The 24,835-nt window shown below is 42.3% G+C and overlaps 1 protein-coding gene across 7 annotated transcripts in view; it reads left to right on the plus strand.

The window, feature by feature from the left end:
• The window catches only part of LOC123751154 (microtubule-associated protein futsch), a 94,440-nt gene that overhangs the window by 45,754 nt on the left and 23,851 nt on the right, over window positions 1–24,835 (plus strand). For 4 of the 7 annotated variants that reach the window (XM_069332893.1, XM_045733263.2, XM_069332896.1 and 1 more), the window contains exons 10-13: window positions 367–558; window positions 8,156–8,227; window positions 12,452–16,639; window positions 16,791–19,926. In XM_069332893.1, coding sequence (XP_069188994.1) covers window positions 367–558; window positions 8,156–8,227; window positions 12,452–16,639; window positions 16,791–19,926 — 7,588 coding nt within the window. Of the gene's footprint in view, window positions 1–366; window positions 559–8,155; window positions 8,228–12,451; window positions 16,640–16,790; window positions 19,927–22,607; window positions 22,755–24,835 lie in introns of those variants that run through there. The other 3 variants (XM_069332904.1, XM_069332908.1, XM_069332911.1) reach the window with 2 other exon arrangements.

The raw sequence follows: 24,835 nt of genomic DNA on the forward strand, positions 1-24,835 counted from the left end.
GGTTTTCCAGGGCCATTGCTCCCTGAAACCTCTCTGAAGGGGCCAGGTTCTGGCGCTGGTCCCTGGTAGGTCTGAACTCCATAGCTAATGTCCCGGTCTAACATAACACACATTAGCCCGATAAGCTCCAGGGAGCCTCCGGGGCTCACCCAGAAAATGGCGTTTCATTACATTCAACGCTGGTTTTTTGCTTTGATTTTATGAAACTCTAAAAAGACAAATGACTTTAGTGATGTGCTGTAGTATGAATTGCATTAGAAAACTTGCTGTGCCATTCAGTTATTGTTTGTAATGATATCTGCAGTTGACCGTTTGTGTTTGAAAAGAAATTTCCTTGATTATAAATCAAGAGTTTGTGATTTGCAGGTCGGCAAACAAGCACGATGGTTCTTCACTTGCCAGCTCCCGAACAGTCAACCATACCTGTCATGGCTCGGCCTTTTGAGATTGGTTATGGAGAGATAAATCCAGTCGCAAATAAAATACACGTTCTTGAATTGAATCCAGAAACATGTACCTTACCTGCAGAATATAATAGGAGGAACTACTCTCCGAATGGTATGTGGTATCCGGTAATATACATAGAGCTTGTAGAATTTTGTGACTTCTATGGACCCAGAATTGTTCGGACCCTCTCACCATGTATGTGGTGTTCTTGCTCCATACCAGATACAGTACAAAGTTATGGCCATTGCAAATAATTCCAAGTTCTTGAACTCATAAAACATGCTAATTCCAAGTTCTAGAACTAATAAAACATGCTAATTCCAGGTTCTAGAACTCATAAAACATGCTAAATTCCAAGTTCTAGAACTCATAAAACATTCTAATTCCAAGTTCTAGAACTAATAAAACATGCTAATTCCAAGTTCTAGAACTCATAAACATGCTAATTCCAAGTTCTTGAACTCATAAAACATGCTAATTACAAGTTCTAGTGCTCATAAAACATGCTAATTCCCTGTTCTAGAACTCATAAACATGCTAATTCCAAGTTCTAGAACTAAAAAATATGCTAAATCCAAGCTCTAGAACTAAAAAAACATGCTAATTCCAAGTTCAAGAACTCATAAAATATGCCTTTGCAATGATTAGTAAGTTATAATTCAACCAAACTATTCCATTATACCGCCCACATGCAGTTGACTTGTTTTTAACTGCTTATATTTTCTCACCAAACAAAAAATGAAGGTTTTGTTGGGTACTTTCACATGTGGGGGAGAGAGACATTTATCAAACTAAAGTAATGTGGATCCTTACTTTAATGAACTGCACTCCAACAAATTCTTGAATTGTCCAGTGTGTTTAGTCCAAATTCTAAAGTGAAATATAAAAATATGCAATTTATATATATATATAAATTATATATAACACATATAATATACAATATATGTTTGATTAACCACTGTGCTGCGCCGAGTTTATTGTGAAATTCCCCCTGTGCGCATGAAATCAAGTGTTCCCAAAAATTCTTTTTTCTTTGTAAAATGATAAATTCCTCTTCCCTGAACATGTCTATGTAATAATAAATACCAAATTCCACTTTGGCTGTGGGGACGTGGACATGGTGCGCTGTGACGTCATGAGGGGCTGGTTGCCTATACGTGAAGCTCCCAGACACGGTCGTGCGGGCCATTCAAGCACCGGGTGTTGCCACAAATATATTTTCAATTATTTGTTCTATGTATTTCCAATGCGGTTTTATTTGTTTTTTATCGTATATGATGCATATTTTTGTCCTTTACAATATGGATACAGTAAAACGTTCTTAATGTTCCTTGGAACTGTGATACGTGTGTCAGTAATGTGTCCACAATAAATGTTTATTGTCGCTATATTACTTGTTAAAAATAAACTAAAATTGCAATATGTACAGTTTCACACACTACACAGTAACACACTGTATTACACACACTCAGTACTTTGAAAGTGAGTAATAATCAACGAAGTAGTTCATGGTACACAGTGCGACTTTCGCTTCCTGTTTCTTCGTTTTGTGTGCTTGCAAATAATGCACTCACGTACACCCTTGGCTTTAGTACTTGTAGGTGGTATGTAGCCAAGCTTGTAAAGCATAAGGTAGTGTTGAAAAGATTATAGGAAAAGATCAATTTGTAAGGTGGTCTTGAAAAGATCACTTTGTAAGGTTCCACAAAGGAAGAGATTCAGCCACCCTCAAAGAGTGTTAGTCAGTCTGGAAGAGATTCAGCTATTCTTGAAAATATTTATGGAAAACACCACCATGGAAGCTACTAACACTGTTCATCTATGCTACTTGTACCAGATGCATCATCATTGAATGCAGAAAACGATTCATGTATGTATCATCTATATAAATTGGAGATGGCATAGGTGGGCAAGGGTGGCGCTCAAAGCTACAACTGGATACGTTTGCTGTATTATCTTTATAGGTGCTGTATCACTTGCATCCGACCTTTGTGTTAGGTCCTTATTGCGCCTAGGTTCACCAATATCACGACCCCTTATGTTCTTCAAACAATAAGGTTTGAATTTCCCCGACAGAGTGCGATCTTTCAACACCGTGTCGGACAGGTGTTTGGGAGTCAGAGGCACGTGCGCCACTCATGGTTGCTCACTTAGTACTAACCCAGCCAGCAGTCCTAGAACATTCTGGGAATTTTTTCCAAGATGGCTGCCTTTCACTGGAAGTCCTAAGAGTCCATTTCGTACACAACCAACTGCTCACACAATTTGAATGGGTACGAAAAAATCAGAGTTTTCTCAGTTGGTGCAGTTTCCTACTGACCGAATTTTCTCGGTTGCTGCAGTCCAGTGGTTGAGGGAGGATTCTTTGTCAAAGCCATCCCCCGAGGTCAAGCATCAAGATGATGCTGTATTAGCAGCATCCGTGATCTACCTAATCAAAGTGTAAACTATTGTATAATACTTAAAATCATTTAAACAAACTTAAATGGACATAATATTTACAAATAATTTAAAAAACTAATATATAAACAAATACAGTGGAACCTCTCTGTTCAAATTTAATCGATTCCAAGAAATGAATAGTACAATAACTAGAAAATCCATGCATCGAATAAAATTTTCCTCTTGGAAATAGTGTAAATCCACTCCACACCCCCAAAAATATTAACTTAAAATACATTTTGTACAGAATACTACTCATATTTTTTTCATATATAAAACAGTCAGGTATAAATATAAATAGTAAATAAAATAAATGAATATTTAACTGAACTTTACCTTTACTGAGGACACGTGTTGGTGTATGGGAGATGGTGAGAAAGGGGGTGGGAGCTGTTGTTAATGTATGGAAAGGAAGTCCCCTTCCATTATAACATCAAACCCATCCCATGCTCACCTTAAATGTTTTTATATTTGGATCACTCATCCCAGATTTTCCCTTCACATGTTTCACTGCCTCTGTTATGTAGCAGCCAGTCAGGCATTTAGTCACAAGAAGTCATTCAGTCAAGCATTCATAGGCAAGGCCATTAACAGGCAGTCATAACCAAAGACAGTCAGGCATTCACAGTTGTGGTAGCAACCAGTAAAACATTTACCATCAGTCAGGCATTTATAGTCAATCAGGCATTCACAGTTGCAACCAGTCACAGGTCACAATACGAGTTTAATGTCAGGCACTCGAGCAGTTTGCCTCCTGGGCCACCAGCTGGTAGGAAGGAAGTCAGCCATGTTAATACCATCCAGACATGGCTGGCAGGGTCCATTGTGGGAATGGGAAATGGAAGTTGCGGGGAGGAGGGTCCATTGTGGGAATGGGAGATGGAGGTTGCGGGGAGGAGGGTCTGGTGTGGGGATGGACGGTGGAGATTGCGGGGTTTGTCCAGTGTGGGGATTGGTAATGGGGGGTTGTACTCACTTAATTGTACTCACCTAATTGTGCTTGCAGGGGTTGGGGTTTGTCTCTTTGGTCCCGCCTCTCAATTGTCAATCAACTGGTGTACAGATTCCTGAGCCTACTGGGCTCTATCATATCTACATTTGAAACTGTGTATGGAATCAACCTCCACCACATCACTGCGTAGTGCATTCCATTTATTAACTACTTTGACACTGTAAAAATTCTTTCTAACTGAGAAAATTCTTTCTTTCTTGTGGAGAGGGTCTAGTGTGGGGGATGGAGGTGCTTGGGGAGTGACTGGGTGTGACCAGCTCCTGTGTTAGTCCTATTCAGATACAATATCTCTTCTTCCCACTCGCCCACTTCAGCCACCCATCTCACTCTACCGCCCACCTGCTACCAAAACTCTACCTGCTTCCAAAAAAGCTACCAAACTGTCCTGCTACCCACCACCCACCCATTCTGTGCCTACCCACAAATTCTGCTGCCTGCCCATCCAAAGGGGCTGGCATATAAAGCATATACATGGGTACCTCAGTTTAAGAGTTTAATCCGTTCCTGGAGACGGCTCGTAACCCGAAAACTCGTAAACCGAAGCTAATTTCCCCATAAGAAATAATGGGAAATGAATTAATCCGTTCCTGACTACCCAAAAACCTCACTTCACACTAAATTTTATACCTAATTCATCAAAATCTACACTACAAAACTATGTTGATGTTATTACTTACCATTGCTGATGACTGCTGTTGTCGTATGGAAGATGGTGAGGGGGGGAGGAGAGGTGTTACTGTTTGGAAGGGGAGTCCCCTTCCATTATAACATCAGGCAGTGAGGACCTCTCTGGAGTGCATTCTCTGGTACGTTTTGCCTGCATACCACTCGGTCCTGGTTGTGGCTCACTGCTCGATTTTCTCACAACAAAGCGGTCCATTGATGACTTTTTCCTTTCTTCGCAAGATGTTTCTGTAGTGAGGCCAAGTTTTGTAATAATAGGTATTTGTATGGTCAGCATAGTAACCGAACCAGGCAATGTGATGTAGTCATTGTGCGAATTCGCCTTGGCTATAGACACATCTGGCAGATTAGTGAGGCTGAGCCACTACCAGAATACTCAGATTGTAAACTCTGTGATAAACCTTTAATGCATTCACTAGAACACTATATTGTTGAATGTGAAACCGTAAAGGACTTTAGACCTCCTGGGCTCTTGTACCACCAACTGTGTAACTATTTTATTGACTCAGGTGTTCTGGACGACATCCTAACAATTTATCCAAAATTTGCTTGTCCATTTTAAAGAATGAAGAACAATTTTTATTTATATTACTTCTAAGCTGCATCACTTATGAACCCATCCCTGCCCTTGTGTGGCAGTGCACAATAGAAAGTTGTTTTCACATATCCATACATTAACACATTGATTGTAACCATGATATATGTGCTTCAGCCTACAGTTTAGACCTATTGTCTTATGTATGACCCTCTGTCCTGCGTGACAGTGGATACCAGCATTTTCCTCACTTTAATAAGACTATTATTAAAATCCTCAAATTAGGCAAAATTGTAATTAATTTTGTCAATAAAGATGTTAATAATAATAATGTAGTGAGGCATAACACTGTCATTGAAAAGATTAATGCAATGGCCTGCTACAGCTTTCTCTGGGTGAGTCGTTTAAATAAAAGTTTGCATTTCTTCCTACATCTGACGCCACTTCTTAATGGTTGCGGATGGGACATTTGCTGCTGCCTCATCCTCCTCCACTGGAGAAACATCCTCAGCTGTGTCTTCTTGCTGTTCCTTTTGAAGGACTTTGAGTTCTTCGGTGGTCAGTTCTTCGTTGTGTTCTTCCACCAACTCCTCCACATCATCACCATCCAATTCCAAGCCCATTTGCCGGCCCAGAGTAACGATTTCCTCAACAATAGGCACATCATTTACAGGCTCAAACTCCTCAAAGTCTAGTTCTGTCACACATTTCAGGTCACAATTTTCTCCAGCCAGAGATCAGGGTTCTTTGAGTCACTTCTTGCCAGGCTTTGTCAACGAGTTTTAAAGCACTACAAATGTTAAAATAGTGTTTCCAGAACTCTTTTGAGGGTGAGGTTTGTGGCTTCAGTCACTTTAAAACATTTCCAGAAAAGTGCCCTTTCATAAAGTTTCTTAAAATTTGCTATGATTTTCTGGTCCATAGGCTGAATTAGAGGAGTGGTGTTAGGAGGAAGGATTTTAACTGTGAGGAATTTATTGTATCTGGGCAACAAATCATCTTCCAAGCCTGGAGGATGAGCAGGAGCATTGTCGAGGAGAAGCAGGGCCTTGAGTGGCAAATGTTTCTCCTGCAGATATTTTTCTATGGCAGGGCACAGCACTTCATTCACCCACTCCGAAAAAATAAGCCTAGTCACCCATGCTTTTTTATTAGACTTCCACATCACACACATTTGAGTTTTCTGCACTTTATACTGTTTGAAAACCCTTGGATTTTCAGAATGATAAAATAGCAAGGGTTTAATTTCCAATTCGCCACTCATTTGAACACAGTACAAGCGTAAACCTATCTTTCATAGGCTTGTGTCTGGGCAAGGATTTTTCCTCCTTGGTAATGTGTGTCCTCTTAGGCAATCTTTTCCAAAACAGTCCTGTTTCGTCACAGTTAAACACTTGTTGCGGTAGGTATCCCTCAGCCTCTGCAAACTCTATATTCGTCAATAAATCGTTCAGCGGCTGGTTTGTCTGAGCTGGCTGCCTCCCCCATGCCTCGCAACACTATGGATACCACTTCTTTTTCTAAATTTTTCAAACCATCGCCTGCTTGCCTTAAACTCTCGTATCTGCAGGGGTTTTCTTTACAAGGTCTTCGTGCAATACCCTGGCTTTCTCACAAATGATGGCCTCCGAAACACTATCACCCCTTAATTCCTTGTCGTGTATCCAAATTAATTTCAACTTTTCCACTTCTTCAAGTATTTGTGGTCTTTGTTTAGTCATTGTTCTTACTCCTTTTGCCACTTTAGCACTCATAATCTCATTTTTCTTCTTAAGTATAGTGCATATTGTTGATGTGGCTTTGTTGTACTGCCTACAAAGTTCAACAACACGTGTACCATTCTCATGCTTCCGAATGATCTCTTGTTTCTCCTCTATTGTCATCCTCACATGGGCTTTCTTGCCTTGATCCTTACCACTGGCTTTCTTGGGACCCATGGTGAGATATATAATGACAAATTGTATAGTCAAATGACCAAAAATCCAACAAAACACTGAAAATCCGGGTGAAGAATTGATGTGGGATAGTCACTGGGCGCGAGACAATGGTAAACTGAGGGGCGGAGGGGCGACGATCGCCGTACCACCACGCGCTAGGTCGGCCTGAACACGTATCAACAAACTCGCGTTCCGAGGTAACCCTCGCCTTCCGAGACACATTTTCCGAGGAAATCCTGCTCGTATTCCAAAAAACTCGTATACAGTGACACTCGTATTCCGAGGTACCACTGTATACTACTTTTACGGCAGTCTTTAATATGTCTTGGGCGGATATTTGAGCTCTGGAGTTTTGAAGGTCAAACAGTCATGAGGACGTGACTAAATACCTGGTTGCTATAAGTTCTGGGTTGACCTGGGCTATGTTTGCAAACTGATGGTCTGTCCTTCGCAGTAGTATCTGCCACATCTCCTCCTCCCTCGTAAATCCTTCAACTTTCTTTGTGGTTATTTAGCTACAGGGAGCCACCAATGGGCTTCCCCCAGAAACCCAGCATTGAATGAAATGAAATGCCTCTTTCTGGTAGAGTCCCATTGACTCTGTCTCCCTCCCTACCTTCGAGGTTCATCGGTTCATTGGTTCATTGGGGCAGTTTTATCTGCTTCAGATCAGATTGGCGAGTTACCAGAGGACTGAATTCTGGGCCACTAGGTGGCTGTGAATGGGTATTAACAAGTTGAAACTAGTTTCGAGCGAATTATTTTGTTTCTTTTCAATCATTTGAGGAGTTGTTTAGCAGTTTTGAGGATTTGGTTTTTGTGAACACACCATTTGTCTATAAAGATTCACTGACTCTTTATGCTTTCCTGGTGAAATTTGCTCTGCACCTCTGTGAGGTGGCCAGGTTCTAGCTCTGGTCTCTGTTAGACCAAACAGTGACCAAGCAGAGTAGACCTGTGACTGACGTGACAATCTCAGCTAAATAACTACAGGAAACCACTAGGGCTCTACCAGAAAGAGGCATTTCATTACATTCAGTGCTAGTTTTCCAGGTTTGAAGGCGATTTTTAATATACTTAAAGCCTGATTTTCCCCAGGTTGGAGAAGACCCCCTATCCTCATAGCTCCTAAAGGCAACCCATCAAACATTCAACAAGCAGAGGTATCAGGTATGGCATTATGTCTGTTAATGTTTATTAGTACTTATTGCTTTTCATGATTTCTGTATTTTTATTTTCATAAGAAAACTAGATTGAAAATGGCAGTGCCTCTACAGATGGTGGAAATATCATGGCTACTAGAGTATCTCATTCATTCCAAAGTAACAGCATGCAATTTTAGTAAACTAAGTCGTCCAGATTTAACTCTTTATAACTAAAGCAGTTGCACAATTCCAAGCAGGCACAAAATTAAAACAGATTTGACTGAAAATATAAGAAACCAGCCAGGTTCGACTTTTGATAACCTGGTCAAACAAGCTGTTGCTTGGAATGGCCCCGTAGGCCTACATATCCACTACAACCTGGCTGATCTTACACTTCTTTCAAGAACTTATCTAAGTGCTTCTTGAAGACAGGAGTAGGAGAGGAGTGAGAGTTGTGAGAGGGGAGAAGGGGGAGATGTTGGAGTGGAGTGGAGGGAGAAAAGTGGTGATAGGGAGGGGGGAGAGCAAAGGGGGGAGGGAGAAAACTGGAAAGTGTGAAAGGGCAGGCCTCCTGCACTTTGCCGAGTCATCTCTGAGTGGGTTCACTTTGGCGTAGTCGAAACGACCTCGTCTCTCAGGTCGGTTTCCCGCCTGTTTCTGGTCCCAAAACAGGACTGCGCGGACCTCCAGTTCATTCTGGACTTGTCTCATCTGAACCCATGGGTTTATTGACCCTTCTTTTGGATGGCTTCTCTGACCCAGGTCCATCTTCTGTTAGAGCCAGACACTTGGATGGTGTCACTGGACCTCAAGGATGCGTATTGCCAGGTCCCGGTTCATCCAAGGTTCAGGGAATCAGGTTCGGAGGTTCAGGGACTCAGGGTTCAGGTTCAGGGATGATATGATCCGGCTCCATTCGGACTGCTTCCCGGTGGTTCATTGCCTGACCCGAGGGGGTTATCTTACCTTGAGGTTATCTTGAGATGATTTCGGGGCTTAGCGTTCCCACAGCCCGGTCCTCGACCAGACCTCCTTTTTGTTACACCCACTCCCCCTAGGAAGCAGCCCGTAGCAGCTGTCTAACTCCCAGGTACCTATTTACTGCTAGGCAACAGGGGCATCAGGGTGAAAGAAACATTTTGCCCATTTGTCTCCGCCTCCACTGGGATCAAACCCGGAACTCAGGACTACGAATTACAAGCGCTGTCCACTCAGCTGTCAGGCGCCCTAATGATGTTAGGACGGTAGGTTCGATGCAGTCCTTGGCTCTTTGGGGCTGGTCGCTTCGGGGTTTGGCTCTCCTGACGGTTCATGTTCGAGGGGTGTCCAATTTCCTGACGGACGGCCTGCCCTGCTTCATTCCCGTCCATGGAATGGATAGTCGATGCCAACTCGTGCAGTGTGCTCTGCCAGATGTTCGGGCCTCCGGAAGTGGATCTCTTCACATTGGTGTGGTTGAGGCATCTCCCAGTATCTATGACGCCCTTCCCCGACTGCGAGGCCGTCGGGGTCGAGGCCTTCAGGCAGGACTGGGCGAGATGGGGTTACCTGTACCTCTTCCCTGGTTCAGCTATTGCTCCAGGTCCTCTCTCACTTGGAGACTTACCAGGGAAGAATTGTCCTTGTAGCTCCTTAGTGGCTGGCCCAGCCGTGGTTTCAGGTGCTGCTTGCTCAGTATCCGAACCCGAGGGTCTTCCTGCGGCTCCGCCTCTTTCAGCAGATCAGTCCAGCCCATTACGAGGCTGGTTCGTTCTTCTAGAGTTTTTGCATCTGGAGTTTCCAACTCAAGTCTATCATCGCTAGTATGGGGCGCAGATGGCTTCGTTGTTGGTCTCCCTTCTGCGTGCTTTGTCTCGGCGGCAGTATGAAGTTTCCTGGCGGTCCTTCCGGTTTTTCCTATCATACTGTCGCCTCGTATCGTGCGGCGCTGGCGGAGCTGCTCCAGCTTGTGTTCAGTATTGATGTTACTTCTGCCCCGTTCCGCAAGCTGTCTTGTGTGTTATTTCACTTCAGGCCTGCTCATGCGCCTCCTGAGCCGTTCTGATCTTTGGACCGGGTGCTCTCTTTTCTCTCTTCTCGGTTTGTAGTTGCCCCTTTGGTTCAGGATTGTTTTTCTAAGGATCTTCTCCTGTTGGCATTGGCCTTTGGGGGGTCAGGTCGGGGAGCTTCATGCTCTCCTCTGGCGCAGGGGTTTCTGTTCTTTCGGTTCTGGTGGTAGGTTTATTCGGTTACAGCCATCTCCTTCTTTTTAGGTGAAGAATGAGACTGCTGCTTTCCGGAGGGGTCCTTGGGTGGTTGATGTTTGGTTGGTCAGGCCGGGGGGTGCATCATGTGTTGTGTCTGGTTGCAGCTCTTTGCTGTTATTTGCACTCCACGGCTTCGGTGGCCAGGGATGCACTTTGGGTTGACCCAGTTTCCCTCCTTCCCTGTTCCTGGGCTCAGGTTTTCCCAGGTCATCCGCAGGGTTTTTAAGTCTAGCCATTCTGTGGTCTATCCTCGTGCCCACGACGTTCGTAAGTTTGCTGCTTTGGCTGCCATCTTTGGCAACATGTCTTGGGTTAACATTCGGGCACGGGTTTTTTGGAGGTCGAATGGGGTCCTGGTCGCTCGCTATCTTGTTACTGTCCCTGGACTTGGTAGGGCCTGCGTTGCATTGGGTCAGTGGTTACAGCTAGTTGTCTTGACTTCGCGTTGAGGAGTGAGGACTGACTGCCTTCTGGGTAAGTCCCTGTATTTTTCCTTGTCTTTGGATAGTTATCTCTGGGAAGCCGACATCCCCCACCCCCTCTCCCCCAGACAACCAGCGTTGAATGTAATGAAACACTATTTTCTGGATGAGAGCAAGAGGCTCTCCGGTATCCCTCCCTCTTTCTGGTTGGCTGTGTTTTTTGTGTGTTTTGTCATCGAGCCTAAGAACTGCAGGTTGGATCGCCGGCATGAACATACTCATATGTCTGAACCAAATCTAATATACAGTACAATATTTCTCATGGCAGGAATGTAATTCTACATCACTTTGGCTTCATATATTGTATGAAAGGACTGAAAAGTAGTTGTCAGTTCATGCACAGGTGAATAACATTCAAAATTGTGAATTCATCTTGTGTTACAGTGGTAAAGATGAATAAAAAATTATTGGTGATTCAAAATGTATAATTCCTGGTATGCTCATTGAGATTATTTTCAAAAATTATTTAAGAAAAGTAATATGGCTAGTGTGGTTAAATGAGCATCTTGTGGTAATGTGTAACAAAACTGTCTATAGGAATGTGCTTCCTATACACAATATATATATTTGGATCTCAAACATTGCATGTTAAAAGCACTGTATTTAGTTATTCTTAAAGTATTTTAGAATGAGTGTCATATGTATTCTTGGTTGACAATGATAGGAAGGAAAGGGTGCTCTGGGTAAAGCAAAATTTGAAGCTTTAATGAATTGGGTAAATCTATTTAATTTATTATTTTTAAACAAAGTGTGAGATGAGCTAGTCAAATTTTCGAGGCAGTTATCTTGAGGGCATCTTGAGATGATTTCGGTGATTGGCATCCCTGCGGCCCAGTCCTCGACCAGGCCTCCTTTTTGTTACTCATCCCCAGGAAGCAGCCCGTAGCAGCTGTCTAACTCCGAGGTACCTATATACTGCTAGGTGAACTGGGGCATCAGGGTGAAAGAAACTCGGCCCATTTGTTTCTGCCTCCACTGGGGATCAAACCCGAACCTAAGGCCTATGAATCCCGAGCGCTGTTCACTCAGCTGTCAGGCCCCCAGTTGATAACTGAAGGTGAAGTAAAATTGATTAGGTGGTATTTGTGCTCATGTCTGTTGTATTTCAGTAATTACAGGATGAGAGCTATGCTTGTGGTATTCCGTCTTCCCATCACTTTGTCATGTAACACTTTGAAATTACTGACGGTTTTGGCTTCCACACCTTCTCACCTAACTTGTTCCAATCATCTACTACAATCATTGTGAAAGAAAATTTCTGGTTTTATTCAGTTTTTAATTTTGTAATTTAATTATTATTATTGTTATTATTTAATTGTCATCCACACCTTCGTGGAATTGGAAGACTTGACTCGAGAGTCACTCACCCATACCCTCATGTGTATGAGTGAGTTTACTCAGTGTATGAGTAAAGATGCAGCTTTGTAATGTAACTACAATATTCCTGCTGTAAAAACAAGATATGCTATATTATATCCAAACATAGATATCTAAAACTAATTCTGCTATTTTCTATTTCAGCTGGTGATGATGGGAAGTTTCAGTCTACCACTACCTTCACCTTGCCCAATAATGTAAGCTTCTCTTTGCCAAGTGTTGACAGTTCTGACAGTTCTCTCAGGAAGACAAACAAATCTAATAAGAAAAGTACTGCATTAAAGAAAAATGATACAAAACAATTTTGCAAAACACAGAAAAAATCCCCACCTGGGAGGCAAATTGATATGACCAAGATAAAAAAGCGGGGTGTTGGCAAAACTAGGAAGAGAACGAAACGAATGCAGAAAGAAGTTGATGAAGCTGTATTGAGCAGCAATATTGTAGCAACAGCCTTTTCTGTTGCACTCAGTTCAGTAACTCCAAGTAAAGATAATGAGATGTGTAATAATAGTAAATCTCCTAGATTGTGTGATGAAGTAATGTCATCACCTCCCACGGATGACACACACACTACTGCAAAGCAATCTAAACAAAATTCTTCGTTGATTCACAATAATCACAGTGAAATAATACCTAATGATGAGCAAGCGGATATGGGAAAGAACCAGACTCAAAGAGCAGTCACAGACCAAATCATATTAAAGACCAGTTTAAATGATGGTGAAGATACTAATGCAGAACTAACAACAAAATCCCCCAATGATGCCATTTGTAGTAATGATAACCAGAAAGAATATCTTGAATCAAATTTGACTGAGTTACAAGGCTGTAGTTATGATTTAGTCAAGCCATCAAGCAGTATATCCAACACAGGCAGGTCTCCTAAATTGAAAGCCCTTCTTCAACTTTCACAGAGTATTTCTCCATCTAAGAAGTTTGCTGCAAGAAGGAGAATGTTTACAGCTTATGAAAGCCCTCATATTAGGGATCTTCCAAAGAAGGGAAGCCAGAGTACTCCAAGTTACAAAAACAGTCATATTAGAGCTCTGGATTTCAGCACACCACAAAAACAGAAAACACCCAGTAGATCTCCACAAAAAGCTATAACCAGTTTGAAGTTTTCACCAATTGGCAACAAAAAAATATCACCGAAGAGAGCAATTAAATCAACTTTTTCTAAATCATTGAGATATTCAAGCCTTATATCACCAAAGAAGGTTATGGAAAATATACAAGAAGAAAGTGATGCAGCCTTTCTGGTTCCTGAATCTAAGAAAAAAAATAAATCTGATGAAGAATCTATACAAAATATGAAAGTACACTACAAGAAGCCATTGAATTTGTCCAGACTAAAACAAAATGGAACCAGGATAGATAATTGTGATAACGAGTTAAAAAGTGATTCCTTATGTTCTGTGAGTGATGCAGTACAGTCAAACAAACACCCGCCGGATTGTCAGTTAGATACAGAAGATGAGGAAAATTTTGTTTTGCGCATTGATGATGATGACAGCCAAAGTTCAGGTATTGAAACTCTAGCCACAGATGCTGGTAGTGTGGAACTGTTTGACTTGCCCAATGAAACTGGCAGCGTTCAGAATCAACCGCAGGTTCATCGTGTAGAATTTAAACACAGTCAAGAGAAGGAAACTGGAATTAGCAAATCTACAGGTGCAAATGAGTCTTGTATTTTATCAGAAAAAGTACAAACAGGTTTCACAGATTCATCTTGTGTGCTTGATCTGTTTGATAAAGCAAAAATAAAGCAGCTGAAGACCCCAGGGAAGGCTGGTGAACTTTCATTATCACAGTGTAAGGAAGTCCTGCCCATGACTCCTGTGTGTTTGCAACCTGCAACCCCATTTTTTCCTAGTGAATATAGACCTCCTTCTCAGGATGATAAGGATCTTAACACTCCACTTCTGCCCAGCCTTCCTCAAATGCCTGCAGCTATATCTCCTCTCTTTAAAGATTATCCACAGGGACCTTATTCAAATAGCTCCATTGGCACGTCTTACTACATGCCGTCTGAGCGTTCCTTAACAACAGACTCTGAAGGGTATTCACCATCTAGGTTAGGAACTGTGTGGGAAACAACCTTGTCAGAAAAGCTTAGTGCTGACTGTAGTGTAGAAAGCAATGCTGATTGGAGCAAATTTAAATCAAACTCTGGCATAAGCCCAGCCAAAATGTCAAGAAAAACTATGGGAGAGGTTATTGAGAAGGAAATGATTAAATTATTTTCAGAAGATAACAATGATACAGATTGCAATGTTCAATCCCAGAATTCTTGTAGTAATGACCATCCTTCTACAAGTTTAGAGCTTTCATACACTACTGAGAAAAAGGACAAAGACCCTTCAAAAGGTAAACAGGTAAAGCAAAAGAGAGTACCATCAAAAAAATATCAAAGTCTTGAGTCAACATATTCTGAAGATGAAGATGACCATGGTGAGATCCAAGAAGACAAGTCTGTAAAGTCTATTGTGAATAGAAAACTTAAACCTATTGGAGCTATCTCTGGGCCAAGAGCCAAAGGTAAGAAGGGCAAAGGGATAGTTGACATTGTGCAGAATAATTGTTCAACCTTGGTTATGAAAAGGTCATCTGAGAAAAGGGCACTAAAAAGACAGAAAGCGGTAATTAGAGAAAATAATGAGCGCACTCTTGCAGAGCATGATACAGAAAGCTCTGTTATTTTTACAGCAGAGACCAGAAGACAAAGTAAGAAAAAAGGTAAAGCAAAGTGTGTAAAGACTAAAAAACCTATGAAGAATGTCATGGGTGAAAGTAATGAGGCATTGATGGAGCAGGCAAGCAGTATTGATGTTAGTCCACTTATTGCTATAAGAAACACATCAGTACTTGGCATTACAAATAAATTGCCTAAGAATGCTGCAAAAACTCAAAACGTAAAGGTATGTTCTCCAAAGAAAATTATTGAAGACATTAATGCAACATTGTCTAATAGTTCAGACACCATATCCTCAGTAACCAGCTTGTACCAAGAAAATGATTTAGTGTTGCCAAGCAAGTCAGTAAACCAAATACAGGATGATCATTCTTTTTCAAATGAAAGAATACAAAATCCAATTTGCCAAAGTTTAAATATTAGCTCTTCAGAAAATAAGACAACAAAAATTTCTCCGGTTAACACTAAGACAAAACAAGTAAATTATATTTTTGGTTCCGATATCAGCTTTACTGATGAATCTGAATCTGAGATGAAAGAAAGCGAAACCAAATTCACAAAGACAAGCCGTAAAATGCATCTGAAGATTAAGAAGGAACCCAGAAAAGATGGTGGCAATAAAAGAAAGAAATCATGCATAGGTGAACAAAGTCCGTTAAAAGGTCAACGTCGGACATCCAGAATACCTAAGACTTTGTCAAAGGAAAAGTCCCCTACTGTGAAGGCAAGCAAGGTTAAAAAAAATGCTAGAGCTCCTAATGCAGGAAAAAGAACACCCAGAGGAAGGGGGAAAATTCTCAATATAGATGTCAGAGAAGTATCAATAGAGGCTATAGTTACTGGCATAAATACTTCTAGAAATACTCCACCTGAAGTAGCGGCATTTGATACAATGGTGAGTGAAGCAAAAGGAGAGGTAGATGTGGCTAGCAGAAGAGGCAGGGGCAGAGGTAGGGGCAGGGGCAGGGGCAGGGGAAGAGGCAGAGGAAGGGGAAGAAACTCTAAAATTATGAACATAACAGATATGGAGAGCAGTTTGGGAAATGCTGAATGCTCTGCAGACCTAGGAATGCAATTACCTGGGAATGAACTGAAATTATTAGGTGTTGCTGAATTACATGCATTTCCTGAAATTCATGATTACATGCTTGAGGGAAAAGAGATATATAGTACAAACTCTGAAAACAGTCCCCAAGAAAATATAATTTCTGAAGCAAGTCACCAAGCAAAACATTATACAACTCCTTTTTCTTCTTGGGGCTCTGGATTGAAAAGGAGGAAGTCCAAACCAGAGAATCCAAAGTCATCTGAAGATCTTAAATCCCGGTGGTCATCTAGCATTGCATATTATTCGTCTACCTCAGACATTAATATTACTGATACTGAGGATGAAAGTCCCCATCACGCGCTGCTTCAGACTGCACCTCAACAGTTCCGCCCCCACACCAAGACTCACACGGAAAGTAGTACATGTGGTTATTGGTCTTCTGGATGTGCTCGCACTATTATATATCAAAAGAGTATCTTGAAAGATACACCTCATCATCATTTGAGTGAAGAACTAGGCGAGATTCGAAATGTCACGCCAAAGCTCTCAAAACGTCAAAGGATTGTCAGTAGTGGATCTTGTTCTGGAGGTAAGATTGTCTTTAGTTTGTGCCTGGTCTCTTCTTATATTGATTATAGAATATTATTATTTTTTAAGTGCTATAAAATAGGCTAATTATATTTAGAATTTTATATTAACAAGAATTTTGTTTGATACTCTTCTTTTTATTGGATTTTCAGAATCTCTTCCTGACCTAACATGCACAACAGCCACTGATAGTCATTCAACTGACATGGTTGAATACAGATCTCAAAGGAGCATTGATCCATTGATTTCAGATCAAATCAACCAGCAAAGAGATACAACTAGAAGAATTATTACATCCACAAATGCCCCTCTTATTTCTGATAATGACGGAGAGGATAGTAAGCAGATATCATTATTAAATAAAATGGATATAGATGGATCAAGCAGTGGTCATGCTTGGGATAAAGCTAGCAGTTCTCAGAATGAAACAATAACACTTTGTGCACAGGACAGCGAGGGTGTTGCTCAAATCTCTGCAGCCTCCATAGCATCATTATTAAATGATAAAAATATATTAGAATTAGAAAAACAGATTATCCTTGCTGATCAAAATTGCAGAAGTATCAGTACTTGTGAGTTATTATCTGATGTGCCACGAAAGTCACCAGTTGAAAATAACAACATAAGAAGGGATTTATCACTAAGAAATGTGTGTGAAGAAGGTAATGATAATGAATCACCTAGGTCAGTTGAGAGCACAGGTGATTTATGGGAATCTTCTGAGCAGAACTGTTTAATGACCTATAAGTCACTTCCTTCAACTCCAGAAAAGGAAATGGGCCAAATTTGCCATTCAATTGTCAAGAAAAGGAAAGCCTTGGTTGCTTTTCCATCTCACCTTGATCTGCCATCAGTGAAAAAATACTGCACTTCATTACCTGAAAAAGGCGAGACTAGTCCTCAGCCTATGAGTGATAGTGATTTATTAACAACTGACACAGAAAATGAAAACTGCATAAAGCCATCTTCACGGGATGGTAGGAGAATGAGGAACTTAGCTACAGACTTTAATAAAACTTGTATTTCTCAAAGGCCTAGAGAAGCTTCACCTCTGAAAAAACGAGAGAATAACCATTGTTCTTTAAATTCATATCCATTACGTACGGTTGTAGATAAAAGCCCTGGTAAAGAAGTAAGAGAAGGCAGCCAGGAATTGAATATAGATTCCAGCAATCAAAATAGGAGAGAAGAACAAGAAAGCATTTTTGTTATAAATAGACCACAGGCGTGTGATGAATCTCAACCGAGTGAGTCACCTACTATTGGTAGGAACAAAACATCACAAGAGAGTGCATCACCTACTGTTGATGAGAAAACATCACAAGAGAGTGCATCACCTAATGTTGATAGAAACAAAACATCACAAGAGAGTGCATCACCTACTGTTGACGAAAAAACATCACAAGAGAGTGCATCACCTACTGCTGGTGGGAACAAAACATCACAAGAGAGTGCATCACCTACTGTTGATGAGAAAACATCACAAGAGAGTGAATCACCTACCGTTGATAGAAACAAAACATCACAAGAGAGTGCATCACCTACTGTTGATGGAAACAAAACATCACAAGAGAGTGCATCACCTACTGTTTGTGGTAACAAAACATCACAAGAGGGGGCATCACCTACTGTTGATAGAAACAAAACATCACAAGAGAGTGCATCACCAACTGTCGATAGAAACAAAACATCACAAGAGAGTGCATCACCTACTGTTGATAGAAACAAAACATCACAAGAGAGTGCATCACCAACTGTCGATAGGAACAAAACACCACAAGAAAGTGCATCACCTACTGTTGATAGGAACAAAACACCACAAGAAAGTGCATCACCTACTGTTGATAGGAACAAAACACCACAAGAGAGTGCATCACCTACTGTTGATAGGAACAAAACACCACAAGAGAGTGCATCACCTACTGTTGGTGGGAACAAAACATCACGAGAGAGTGTTACACCCTTTGTTTGCAACAAAATGTCACTTGAAAGTGTTGCACCCTCTGTTTGTAGCGGAACATTACAAGAGAGTGCGTCACCTGTTATTGTTGATGAAGGGGCATCACAAGCGAGCCCGTCACCCACTGCTGTTGGAAATGTAACATCACTGGAGAAAGATTGTCCCACTGTTGGTAAAAGAATATCACTAAATAACAAATCACCCACTGTTGTAGAGAATGGCAACAGTCAGTCAAAAGTCTCTCTCTCTCTCACCGGTAAGGAACATAGAGGTCAAGAGCATTCAGAAATTCTGCATGAGCTTCAGCATGATAAAACTCCTGATTATGTAAAGTTGAAACTGACCCCACAGAAAGACTCAAAGACTGGAGATGCAAATATTACAGTCTTAGACTCTTTTCAGGATGACCCTTCTGAAAGTCTTAGCCAACCAGGCTACTTAGTTTCAAAGATTTTGAAAGAAAATATTGAAACAAATGTAGAAAAAGATAGTAGTGAAGATCGAAAGCTAAACATTAAAGAAACAAATCTTTATCTTAAACAAAACACTGTTAAAGAACCTTTGACCAACTGTGATGAAGATGGTGTAGAATACCAAGTGATAGATGAAGATAGTGATGTGTTGAGAATGCAAGTGGCATCTGAGAATGTAAGTGATAGTGATGATTGGGCTGATTTAGTAACCTTAAAAGATTCAAGTTTCATAGATTTGTTCAGTTTAAATCTAGAAAATAAGAAAAAAAGAACTAAAAGAATAACAAGTACTCACCCCAAGAAAGGAAGTAGGCTCTTGAACAATTGTGCAGCAAAAAATAAGGTGGGAATAGGTAAAAAGCGGAGCAAAGCGAAACAAACATTAATATCTGGACAAGTGTGTGAAGTGAATAATGTAAATAAAAGTGAAGGTAGGAAAAAGAAAACATCAGATGTAGCAGAAAACATTGTAACACGAGCTGAGAGCTCAGTTCAGTCACCAGGTGATGGAAAGACAAATTTAATTGAAAAAAAATTACATTCAGGTGTGAACTTAGCCAATGCAAATCTTCATGAAGCTTCTATTGATAAATCAAGTGATGTTGTAAATAGCCTTTCAAATAAAAAAAGATCAAGAGAAGATTCTTATGAAGAGAAGAATACATTAATGGAAAGAACGGAATCTAATCAAAGGTCTCAGAAGAAGAGGCGTAGGATTCAGCCAATCAAGATAGGAGAGGTAGAGAAATATTCCAAGCAAGCTAGAAAGTTACGGACCGAGAGGAAAGACAACAGAGGACCATTTTCTGAATCAGAAGAGGCCAGAGCTGGTGGTAGAAGAAAAGAATGCTTTCAGTAAGTAGTGCTCTTATTTATGATTTATTATTACGTACATAAAATATATGATGTAGAAGAGCCTCAATGTGTATCTTCTATAAAAACATATTTTGTGAATATTCTTTTGCACTAGTAATTGCAGAGATAATATACACATACACTCTTATTGTTCACGATCCCTTTCAGATTTATTAGTTTCATATATCATTTTCTGTGGAGAACCCCTTTGTCTCCCCGGAGCTATTACAGGCTGATGTGTATATATTAGACTGTAACAACAGTCAGTTGATGGAGTTCTATACCTACCGGGGCCCAGTGCCAGAACCTGGCCGCCCTCAGATGAGGCACAAGGAGCAATGGCTTATTAACACCCTCCATGTAGTTGGAAGCAGTCTATGTCTGCCATCTACCAGGTCAGGCACTCAGAAAGGTAGGAATCCCAAAACAAACTACAGCTGGTTAAAAATTGCAAACCAAAAGCTGAACGAGCAAACAGAACTCCCCAATTAGAAAACAAGCAAACAAGCATGATGGGATTCCTTCCACCCTCCCAGGGAGGGGGAAGTTGCGCAGACAGCGGCACGGCGACTGGTGATGTCATGCTTGTTTTTCTTGTTTTCAATTAGGGAGTTCTGCTTGCTAGTTCGGCTTTCGGTTTTGCAATTTTTAACCAGCTGTAGTTTGTTTGAGATTCCTACATTTCTGGGTACCTGACCTGGTAGATGGCATACATAGACTGCTTCCAATTACACGGGTGTCTGTAGGCCATTGCTCCTCGTGCCTCTGTGAAGGGGCCAGGTTCCAGCGCTGGTAGGCCTAAACTCCATTGATTGACTGTTGCCATGACCTAATATATGCACATCAGCCTGGTATAGATCCGGGGAGTCTCTAGGTCTCATCCAGAAAATGGCGTTTCATTACATTTATCACTGGTTTTCTAGGGGAAGCCCCTTCGGCTCCTCGGGTCTGATATGCTAATGTCAGACTTTGTCATCAGTCATGTGTATGGAGTTCAATGGGCCTACCGGGGACCACGAGCCAGAACCTGGGCCCCCCTTAGAAGAGGCAAGGGGAGCCTATAGAAACCCCCTGTGTGGTTGGAAGCATTCTATGTCTGCCATTGACTGGGTCGGGCACTCAGAAAGGTAAGCATCCCAAAACAAACCCCAATTCTGGTGAAAATATTGCTACCAAATGCCGAACAACTGGATAGAACTCCCCTAAAAGTAATGAGCAAACGAGCATAACGTCACACGTCGCCACGCTGCTGTCTGCGCATCTTCCCCCTCCCCGTGAGGGGGAAGGGGAAGCCTCAGACCCCTCGCAACGGCTATCCACCATCAGTTCTCAGGCTGATGCTAGAGGCTGAGGTCGTGTGCTTGGCTCCAGCATTTCCAGCACTGTGCTTTAAGTGTGGTGGCTGTCTTCCGGGGGTGCGAGAGCCAGGAGTTATTCTACGGTACTCGGGCTGCATGCGCCTAGGGTTCTCGTTTCTAGGTGCCCTGTAAGTACTGCCCTTGGAGCTTGAGGTTACCTTCCACAAGTTCCTCAGGGTCTGCCTCTGCTAGGCCGTATTACTGCTCAGTTTTCGGCTGCCCTTTGGGTGCTTGGAGGTTTTGTCTTCCATGTTCTTCCATCTTCCTTAGGGTAAGAGGCAGTTTGCACTGGTGGGGCGCAGGGTGCTGCGCAGCTTGTTTTCACCACTCACAGCAGCAGGCTGTGTTCCTTGGGGTATTTTGTTCTCTTGCTCTTTTTTTTTTGTGGGGGGGGAGTCAAATTTTCGTCTTTGGTGATGTAGCTCCAGAAAACCACCATTGAATATAATGAAACGCCGTTTTCTGGTTGAGACCCCGGAGGCTCCCTGGCAACTCTCCCTCCCTCCAGTCGGAGGTTTTTCACGTGTTTTTGACATCCAGCCTCAGAACTGCAGGGTGAGTCTGGGGCTTCCCCTTTTCCCTGCGGGAAGGGGGAGCTGTGCATACATGCAGCGCAGCTCTTGTGACGTCATGCTCGTTTGCTCATTTTTATTTGGGAGTTCTGTCCACTCGTTTGTCTATTTTAGTAATTTTAACCAGAATAGGGATTTGTTTTGAGGCGCTTATCTTTCTGGGTGCCTGTCCCGGTTGATGGCAGACATGGAATGCTCCAAATCCCATGTGCATTTCTATAGACCATTGCTCCTCGTGCCACCCTGAGGGGGCCAGGTTCTGGCTCTGGTCCCTAGTAGGCCTTGAACTCCATTCACACTGACTGATGCCAAAGTGTAATGATATACATATCAGCCTGGATAGCTCTGGTAGCCTCCGGGTTTCACCCAGAAAATGGCGTTTCATTACAGTCAACGCTGGTTTTTTGCAGTAATATTTTTCAATAGTGTGTAGTGTGATATATAGTATTGTGACGTGTTGGAAATAGCGCAGCAACTACCCCGGCAGGTGTTGTGTGAATAACTTCCAAAAAAAAAGGTAAAACAAATTAAAATAAAACTGCTCACATCCTTTGCGTTGTGAACATTTGTATAGAAAACAAGACACATTAACAATTAAACACTTTACCTAATAAAAATAAACATAAATAATAATAATAAAACCTGAAAACTTGGCTTAACACTAATAATGGTAAAATGAATATAATAATTACACTAAGAGTGACTATACATTATTTACATTATGCTGTCCTTCCTCCGTCACACGTCGTAGACGAGACCACATCGAGTGAGGGAAGACGTATGTACCAAGAGAGCACCAGAAGTCGTCCGAGTGCTGGATGGCCGGCTGTCGCTATATATACGCCGGCTGGGGATGTCATGCTGGCGTGTAGCAGGAGTTGAATGGTCTGCCAGCAGAGTAAGGGGTCATTTGCAGGGGCAGAACAAGTAGCCGGCAAACACCTGGGGAATGGAGCTCTCGAGGCAGGACGGGGGGGGGGAGGGGGGGAGTCAGGGGTGGAGCACTCCAGATGTTTAGGCTGGAGGTTGGAGTGACTATATGTATCACAATGGTGTTGAAGGCAGGAGGTAGAGGCATAATCACTGCTATGCAGGGGAAGAGTGTAGCAATATACTGTAATAAAATGTGTGAACCATCACTAAACTCAAAAGTATTATGTGTATATTTGTAATTCAATTATTATGTTCATAAAACAATAACAAATATTTTTGCTGTTATTACACTATCTACACACGTTATATATAAGTATCTACATTTTTATTCATTATACCGAACCACTAGCTGGTATGGTGAGTCCAGACAATTATGGCAGCTGCCACACACACACAGATGACACTACCTCAGTGCCAAGATTCCTCCTCACAGCATACTGTTTTTCTGTTATTACACCATATACTCATGTTATATATAAGTATCTGCATGTTTTCTTCACCATAACTATACAACTTAGCTGGTATGGTGCCCAAACAGCATAGCAGCCTCCATACACAGTATGACACAAGTCACACACCAGCCAGTAGACGAAGCCACTTCCCTCACCAAGATTCCCCCTATTAACATACAGTTTTTGCTGTTATTTCACTATACACTAGTTATATATAAGTATCTACATTTGTGTTCACCATAACGAACCATTAAGTTGGTATGGTAAGTCCAGAAAATATAGCTGCTGCCACACTACCGGTTACCACTAGTCAGCTGGCGATGCTACCTTACTGCCAAAATTCCTCCACAGAGAGGAACTACACACATCTTGTGGGGTTTTCTTTTGTTTATGTTTTCCTATCAGGAGGGGGATCTGCTTTTGGTTGCCCCCTGTTCCTTTGGGTCCCCTCTTTTCTATATTTGGTTTTTGGTGGTGCGCGCTGCTTGGCTCCCAAGAGTAGACACGTTCCAGGGGTTCAGCTTTAGAAGTTTGCTTGGTAGTTTTGGGCGCCGGTTCGCAAATACCCTGCCTGGGCTTCCCTTAGCGTGTTACCAAGGCTAAGAACCCTGGGAAAGCCAGTGGGGGGGCTACGTAGTCTGACGGATGTGACCCGAGTCCCTCTCCTGCTTCATGCGAGGTTGCTGGTTGCCTGACAACTGAGTGGACAGCACTTTGGATCAGTAGTCCTGAGGTTCTGGGTTCGATTCTCTGTTGATAATATGTCCTGGGTTGACATTCAGGTGCAGTTTTTGGAGGTCAAATAGGGTTTTGGCTGCGAGTTACTTGGTAAATGTTCCTGGGCCTAGTCGGCCCTGTGTCACTTTGGGTCGGCAGTTGCAGCCAGTTGTGTCGTTGACCTTGCATTGAGGAGTAAGCAGCGACCGCCTCCCGGGTAAGTCCCTATGCTTTTTATCTGTGGGTAGGAAGCTCCAGGAAGTCGATGGGGCTTCCCCTAGAAAACCAGCATTGAATGTAATGAAACGCCATTTTCTGGTTGAGTCCCAGAGGCTCCCCGGCAACCTCCCTTCCCCCGGTCGGCAGTTTTCGCACGTTTTTTGATGTCCAGCCTCAGAACTGAGAGGTGGATGGCCGGCGCGGGGGTCTTGGGCTCCCCCTTCCCTCTCCCAGTTAGGGGGATAGCTGCGCTGAAGGCGGCGCGGCGACGTGTGACATCATACTCGTTTGCTCGTTTCTGTTTGGGGAGTTCTATCCACTTGTTCGACTTTTTGTAGCAATTTTCACCAGAATAGGGGGTTTGTTTTGGGATGCCTACCTTTCTGGGTGCCTAACCCGGTCGATGGCAGATATAGAATGCTTCCAACCACACGGGGGTTTCTATAGGCCATCGCTCGTCGTGCCTCTGTGAAGGGGCCAGGTTCTGGCTCGTGGTCCCTGGGCTGGCCCACAGAACTCCATACACATGACTGATGCCAAAGTCTGACATTAGCATATCAGCCTGGATAGATCCGGGGAGCCTCCGGGACTCAACCAGAAAATGGTATTTCATTATATACAATGTATATACAATGTGCGCATGCAGGTAATTAGACCA

This window comes from Procambarus clarkii, chromosome 4, assembly GCF_040958095.1.
Source record: "Procambarus clarkii isolate CNS0578487 chromosome 4, FALCON_Pclarkii_2.0, whole genome shotgun sequence".
Lineage (NCBI taxonomy): Eukaryota > Metazoa > Arthropoda > Malacostraca > Decapoda > Cambaridae > Procambarus > Procambarus clarkii.